Source organism: Prionailurus viverrinus, chromosome D1, assembly GCF_022837055.1.
Source record: "Prionailurus viverrinus isolate Anna chromosome D1, UM_Priviv_1.0, whole genome shotgun sequence".
Classification (NCBI taxonomy): Eukaryota; Metazoa; Chordata; class Mammalia; order Carnivora; family Felidae; genus Prionailurus; species Prionailurus viverrinus.
Genome location: NC_062570.1, coordinates 100,354,988 through 100,362,500, shown reverse-complemented (window position 1 = coordinate 100,362,500; position 7,513 = coordinate 100,354,988). Strand labels below are relative to the sequence as shown.

At 45.8% G+C, this 7,513-nt stretch overlaps 1 protein-coding gene across 3 annotated transcripts in view; it reads right to left on the bottom strand.

The window, feature by feature from the left end:
* Positions 1-7,513, bottom strand: part of PTPRJ (protein tyrosine phosphatase receptor type J) — a 56,809-nt gene that overhangs the window by 13,902 nt on the left and 35,394 nt on the right. For all 3 annotated transcript variants that reach the window (XM_047823899.1, XM_047823900.1, XM_047823901.1), the window contains exons 17-20: positions 6,170-6,260; positions 3,696-3,769; positions 3,458-3,592; positions 61-180 (exon numbers count right to left, since the gene is read on the bottom strand). In XM_047823899.1, the coding sequence (XP_047679855.1) occupies positions 61-180; positions 3,458-3,592; positions 3,696-3,769; positions 6,170-6,260 (420 nt within the window). The remainder of the gene's footprint in view (positions 1-60; positions 181-3,457; positions 3,593-3,695; positions 3,770-6,169; positions 6,261-7,513) is intronic.

The window sequence follows — 7,513 nt, the reverse complement described above, 5'->3', positions numbered from 1 at the left end:
CCCCAAAACTAACATATAGTCATCTTTTCTGAGACCTATCCATCTCGGCCTCTTACTTACATTTTTCACTGTGAAGTCTCTGATGGTCCACTGTGGAAGAACAATTTCTGAGGTCATTGCCACAGTTATGTCCCCATAGTCCTGAGCTTGCTTGGAGGGCCAGTATTCCTCACATTTGGTCTAGAATAAAATTGCATTAAAAAAAAAAAATTGGGTCACATCGTCTGTCATCACTAAAGCCTCAAAAGGGAGACCAGATATTGAAAACTGGCATCAGAGGCTGGGAGTTCTGTTTGACTCCCAAAACTGTTTTTTCATTTACAATTATTGCCAACTCTTTTAAAATTGGAGGTTTCTCATAAAAATGCAGACTTCTGGCTTCTCTTGAGAAATCAGAAGATCCGGCCAACACTGAGCCCCAATTTCTGCATGAAAATGGACTTAGAGGGGCGCCTGGGTGGCGCAGTCGGTTAAGCGTCCGACTTCAGTCAGGTCACGATCTCGCGGTCTGTGAGTTCGAGCCCCGCGTCAGGCTCTGGGCTGATGGCTCAGAGCCTGGAGCCTGTTTCCGGTTCTGTGTCTCCCTCTCTCTCTGCCCCTCCCCCGTTCATGCTCTGTCTCTTTCTGTCCCGAAAATAAATAAACGTTGAAAAAAAAAAAAAAAAGAAAGAAAATGGACTTAGAGCAGAACAGACATTGTCCCTTGTCTGGGGACATAGTGTCAGCCAGTTCCACTTGGCCCCTAGAGCAGTCAGTCCATAACTATTCACTGGACTAAATTCAGACTGACCCATAACCCCTTGCAGCTAGAAGAAACGAGGACTTCGCCCAATACTTTTAGATCCACGCTAATTATAATACAAATACAGACACCAATAAAGAGAATCAAATCAAATCACTCTGGGCCTTTGATTTTCATAAGCTGGTGGGCAGATGTGAACAGAAATAAAAACCAGGAGGGGCGCCTGGGTGGCTCAGTCGGTTAAGCGGCCGACTTCAGCTCAGGTCATGATCTCTCGGTCTGTGAGTTCAAGCCCCGCATCGGGCTCTGTGCTGACCCCTCAGAGCCTGGAGCCTGTTTCGGATTCTGTGTCTCCCTCTCTCTCTGACCCTCCCCCGTTAATGCTCTGTCTCTCTCTGTCTCAAAAATAAATAAACGTTAAAAAAAAAAAAGAAATAAAAATCAGGAAACATCGGTTCTCCACGAATATCCAAATCCCCAGATTTGGTAAATGATTACACACACACACACACACACACACACACACACACACACACACACAGTCTCCCACTCTCTCTCTCTCCCTCCCCACCCCCTCTGAGAGGCATACTCTACTGCAGGTGGCTTCCAATTATCTAACTTCTGCAGGTGGCTTCTATTATCTAACTCACCTGGGAGGTCTGTTTTGCTTTAAAAACAGATGCCCAGGCCCCACCTCCAGAGCTGCAGACTCTGGTTGGGGACCTGTATTTTCAAGAAGATCCCAGTTTCTAGATCACTGCTCCCAGAAAGAACACACATCTTGGACACTCAATGACATAGACCTGATGCTCAGCTCAGCCTCTTCCCAGCTGGGTTTCTGTTGCCACCCTGTAGGCAAGTTCTTAAACTCTCTGAGCCTCAGTTTCCCCATCGATACAGTAATTATACAGGAGGGTTGTTATAGGAAAGAAATAACATAAATGGAGTATCTAGTGCAGAAAGCTCACTGCCTCCCTTCCCTTTTCATCCAGAGTCAGTAAATCTACTTCCCTCCTGACTTTCGATACACAAGGGCGCACCTAGGTTCATTCTCTTCATGTTCTCCATTAATTTAACTATGTCATGTTCATTTGTCTAACAGATATTTAACAGAATGTTCCATGTACCAGGCCTGACCTCCACAACACCATAAAGTTTATCTGCATTCACAAAGTTCTTTTGTTTGCACAACAGCCTATTCTCCGGATGCAAGGAGGTGGTGGAACCCAAGCTTCTATATCGCAAGCCCCGTGAAGGTGGGAACCAGTTCTTACCGTGTTTTGTGATCTTTCCCTCCCCCAGCCCCAGCCCCTAGCAGAGCACCTTACACATACTTGGGGCAGGATAAACATTTAAGTTAAATAAAGAACATTAAAAGAGGTTTCGGGGCACCTGGGTGGCTCAGTCGGTGAAGCATCCAACTCTTGATTTTGGCTCAGGTCACGATCTCACACTTCATGAGACTGAGCCCCATGTTGGGCTCTGCGCTGACAGCGTGGAGCCTGCTTGGGATTCTCTCTCTGCCCTTCCCCTGCTCACACACACTCTCTCTCAAAGTAAATAAACTTAAAAAAAATTTTTTTAAAGGGGCTTCAATGGGTTCCCACAACCACCCAGGGCAGAACTGCTCCAAGTGCGCACTCCAGAGCAGCAGAAGCAGCCGCACCGAGAACTCTCCAAAATGCAGTTCTGGGGATCCCAGCCCAGACTGCCCGAACCAGAAGCTCTGGAGGCAGAACCACCCTCCAGGGGATTCTGATGGACTTTCACGTCTGAGAAGCACTGGCCTAGGGAGTGAATTCCTATTCCTCAAGTAACAAACCCACAGGAAAACATTCCCAGAGCAACGTTAGGTCCTATTCCTTGGGTACAGAATTTCTGAAGTCAGCCTGTGTCTTTCAGGTCTTCTTAGATGCATTTATGGAGACATGGGATTTTATTACAAGAAGAAATCTTATCTTTGGTGGAAGCAGCCGGGGGGTTTCAGGCCATCACAGGGGAGAGGGGACTGCTGAGGTTTATCTGGGGAGAAGTCTGAGATTTGGGGTAAAGTAAGGGTTCCAAGGCTAAAAACTGGGTTTGATCACTGAGTTGGTCGAATCTATCATCTCACAGATGAACAAGCTGGATGCTTAGAGACACAGAGCTGAGACAGCTGGAGCCGTTTCTGCTCCGGACTGGGAGCTTTGCGCTGAGCGACCCCAACTCCTGTTCCTTGTAACTCTAGCTGCAGCAGCCTCATGAACAGAGAACACTGATATTCATCCACAAAAGAAGGCAACACTAAAACTCTTCTTTGTTTAAACTGATTTTTAAGCGTTTCTCTTAGAAAAGAAAAATACAGAAACCGAGTTTCTAAGACTAGAGGTGATGTTTGGGGGAGTATTTTCTTTAAAAAACAAAAATGCTTCTTAAGATATACTTTCACTGGGGCGCCTGGGTGGCTCAGTCGGTTGAGCATCCAACTTCAGCTCAGGTTCATGATCTCATGGTTCGTGAGTTCGAGCCCCGTGTTAGGCTCTGTGCTGACAACTCAGAGCCCGGACCCTGCGTCAGATTCTGTGTCTCCCTCTCTCTCTGCCCCTGCCCCGCTCGTGCTCTCTCTCTGTCTCAAAAAATAAATAAACATTAAAAAAAATTTTTAAAGATACCCTTTAACCACAGCCAAAATGAATTAATTAATTTAATTTAATAATTTAAATCAAAGATACTTACCCTTCCCTGTTCGACACATTTGGTCAACATAACAATGGCATATACATTTTTCTCCCAAACCATACGCCAAAAATCTTTCAGAGTGTTGGGTAAAGGCCCTTGGGTGGCAATAAATTCTTTCTTGGAATGGTAGCCCTAAAACACGGAAAGTGACAGAAATTCAGCGTCACAGAAACAAAGAGGAGCCCTGAAGATTTCATCCTTACAAGCCGTGCCATGGGAACGTCCCCCCACTTACAGGCATGTAGTTGGCATTGATGTAGTCGTCAGTTGAATGGGCCTGGACAGAAAGCTTGACACGGGAAATATCATCTATGACATTAACAGAAAAAAGGTCCCCATTAGAAGCAAATGTTTGAGGAGAATTACATATAAGAGAGAAAAGTACGGGGCGCCTGGGTGGCGCAGTCGGTTAAGCGTCCGACTTCAGCCAGGTCACGATCTCGCGGCCCGTGAGTTCGAGCCCCGCATCAGGCTCTGGGCTGATGGCTCAGAGCCTGGAGCCTGTTTCCGATTCTGTGTCTCCCTCTCTCTCTGCCCCTCCCCCATTCATGCTCTGTCTCTCTCTGTCCCAAAAATAAATAAACGTTGAAAAAAAAAATTTAAAAAAAAAAAAAGAGAAAAGTACAAAATGGCAATACATTGTGAGGGTGTGCTGCGTGGCATTTTACAGAAAATGAGATGACCTTAATTTGACCCTCACAGTCAGCCTATGTGACTGGCACAGAGAAGTTCGGCAATTAATTACCCGGCAAAGCTAGTAACTGGCAGAACCAGGGTTCGAACTCAAGCAGCCTGACGCTGGGGTGCAAGCTCCTAACCACACCAGACCACCTTCTGAAACCACACAAACCTACTACTACTAACATCCTTGGGTGTGTGCCGTGAGCCAGGGAGTGCACTGAGCAATCTTATTTATTCCTCAAAACCACCCTACCGGCCTGTGTGCCCATTTTACAAACGAGGAAACTGAGGGTCAGGAAGATTAAGTGACTTCTCCCAGCACTGATGTCTGGTCAAGAGCAGTCAGAATTCAACTCTAGTGCCCTTTCCACCATGGCAGGGTAAACACCCAAATTTGCATACTTTATTTCCATAGAAATGTTATTAGGACAAGACAGTACCAAATTCCAGAATAAACTGAATGTGTAAGACTATTATAGGCGGAAAGATCTAAAACACAAAAATTCTCATGTTTTCTAAATACTATCATCTCAAAACCACACAAACGTGTCCAACTCAAGAAATGAAATAATAACTTGAGAATTTCAAATGTCAGGCGGAATAATCAGCAGCACCACGTGTTTCCCTGTCTTTGACTATATACCATCTCATCCTCCTCTTGGACAAAACAATATGACAGTTCCAAGCTCGGTTACCAACGTGACTCAGAGTCTAGAACTTTCCCAATAAAAACAGTACCCGAGGGGCACCTGGGTAGCTCAGTCGATTACACATCAGACTTCAGCTCAGATCATGACCTCGCGGTTTGTGAGTTCCAGCCCCGTGTCAGGCTCTGTGCTGACAGCTCGGAGCCTAGAGCTGCTTCAGATTCCATGTCTCCCCCTCTCTCTCTGCCGCTCCCCCACTCTCACACTGTCTCTCTTTCTCAAAAAATAAATAATAAACGTTAAAAAAAAAATTTAAAAAAAAAAAAAAACAGTACCCGAACTCTGGATCTGAAAACCTCTGCAGCAACTGTAAGATCAGGCCAGTGATCCTGGGTTAACCCTAGAAGGGCAGGATGGAGGCGTATCCCACTAGCCTGATTTTCAAAACATTTTTCCTGGAACAAGGTTCAATGCCTGCTGTCAATACAAAGGGGATGGGGGGGGGAGGGGGCACAGGGAGGAGATGAAGAGAAAGCACACAAGCTAAAAAATCCTGAATCTAAACAGAAGTTAATGTTTTAGACCAGGAAAGAAAAACACAGCCTCAAATATAAAACGACAATGTCTCTAAATGTCCTGGTGTAAAAAGTATCAGCAGAACCTAGAAATTACGCCTAAATCAGAACACAGCTGCAATCGACTGACACGTTTTTGTACCGTAATTCTCATCCGAAAGAAAGACCGCAAAGAACTTTTCTGTGGAGGAAGGTTCACATTTCATCTGAATGGATGATGTAACAAATAATTCTTATTTTAAACCCAATTTGTCGTTAGCCCCATGCATTCGGCAGATATTGTTAATTCTCAAAATGTGAATCCAGATACAATTCATAATTAGCAGTGGGATGCATTCGGCCAACCAGAGATGTATTCGGACAAGCAGAAAGCATTACTCCCTGACTGTCCTCCTCTTACCCACTTCCTTTCTAGAACTATGTTAGCTGAAATAAAGGGGCTTTGAGATAGAGGGGATAAGAGCACAGACTCTCACCCTTACCCTGAAAGAAATGACAGACCTAATCCAGAGCCCGGCCTGCCTGCCACGGGCCTCTGTGTGACCTGGGACAAATCACCTAGCTACCCTGTGCCTCGTTTCCTCATCTGCAAAATGAATATGCTACCACCTACTGTATAAGGTTCTCATGAGGCCTGGATTCAAAGGAATATGCCTAAATACAAGGCTAAATTAGCACACCGCAGGTGACTCCTGAATAATTGTGGAGGTGGTTAGTAACTGTCTTGACCCCACTTCCCTCCACTGTGAGAGGGGCGATGGCCAGGGACAGACAAAAGGGAAGATCGTGTGGGAAAAACAACTCACACGGCAGAACGTTATTATAGCGATTCTTTCCTCTGTTCTCAGCCAGTTCCGCTGTATATTTAGGTAGACTAATTCCAACAAGCTTTAGATCCTGAAAACAAAACAAATGAGTCATCCATTTAGTTAGTGTCCAGATATTATTTATACTGAGCATCGCGTAGGACAAAACAAAGTGTGAAGGCAGAGGTGTTTTGAGTTAAAGGTATGTTGGAGTTCTAACCCTCAGGACCGGGGAATGCAGCCATATTTGTCATCAAAATAAGATGAAGTCATAGTGGATTAGGGAGGGGGAGCCTTAATCCAACAGGACTGACGTCTTTACAGAAGAAGAGGCGCTGAGATAGACACTCAAGGGGAGGCGGCCATGCTGAGGTGAAGGCAGGCACAGGACTTAGGTTGTTACAAGCTGGCTGAAGCCAGGCGGGAGCTTCTTCTAGAGGCTTCGGAGGCACCACAGCCCTAGCAACAGCTTGATTTAGGTCCACTGGCCTCCAGAACTGTGAGAGAAGGATTTGCTGTTGTTCTAGTGCTTTGTGACCACAGCCCTTGGAAACTAATGCAGAGGTTAAAATAAAAGAAAAAGGATAATCCTTGCCTTCCAGGTGCTTACACCCCGGGAGAGAGGCACAGGCAGAAATAACTAACGTCAGGGTGCCTGGGGTCTCAGTCAGTTAAGCATCTGACTTCAGCCAGGCCATGATCTCGTGGTTCTTGAGTTCCAGCTCCCCATCAGGCTCAGTCTGACAGCTCAGGGCCTGGAGCCTGCTTCTGATTCTGGGTCTCCCTCTCTCTCTCTGCCCCTCCCCCCACTCATGCTGTCTCTCTGTCTCTCTCTCTCTCTCTCTCTCTCTCCCTCTCAAAAGTAAATAAACATTGGGGCGCCTGGGTGGCTCAGTCGGTTGAGCGTCCGACTTCGGCTCAGGTCACGATCTCGCGGTTAGTGAGTTCAAGCCCCGCGTCGGGCTCTGGGCTGATAGCTCAGAGCCTGGAGCCTGCTTCCGATTCTGTGTCTCCCTCTCTCTCTGCCCCTCCCCTGTTCATGCTCTGTCTCTCTCTGTCCCAAAAATAAATAAACGTTAAAAAAAAAATTTTTTTTAAGTAAATAAACATTAAATTTTTTTGTTAATTTAGAAATAACTGATGTTACAACGAGGCAGAATTAAATAAACACCACATGTCACAGATGAAACAGGTAGAAAGAGAATTTAAGTCCTCCTGGGCTGTGCTTTGAGTTGCACAGTAGGTTCAATGGCAGGCCCAAAAAAGCCAAGCCCCCTTCCTAACTCCTACAACCTGTGGATGTGACCTTATTTTGGAAAAGAGTCTTTGCAGATGTATTTAGGT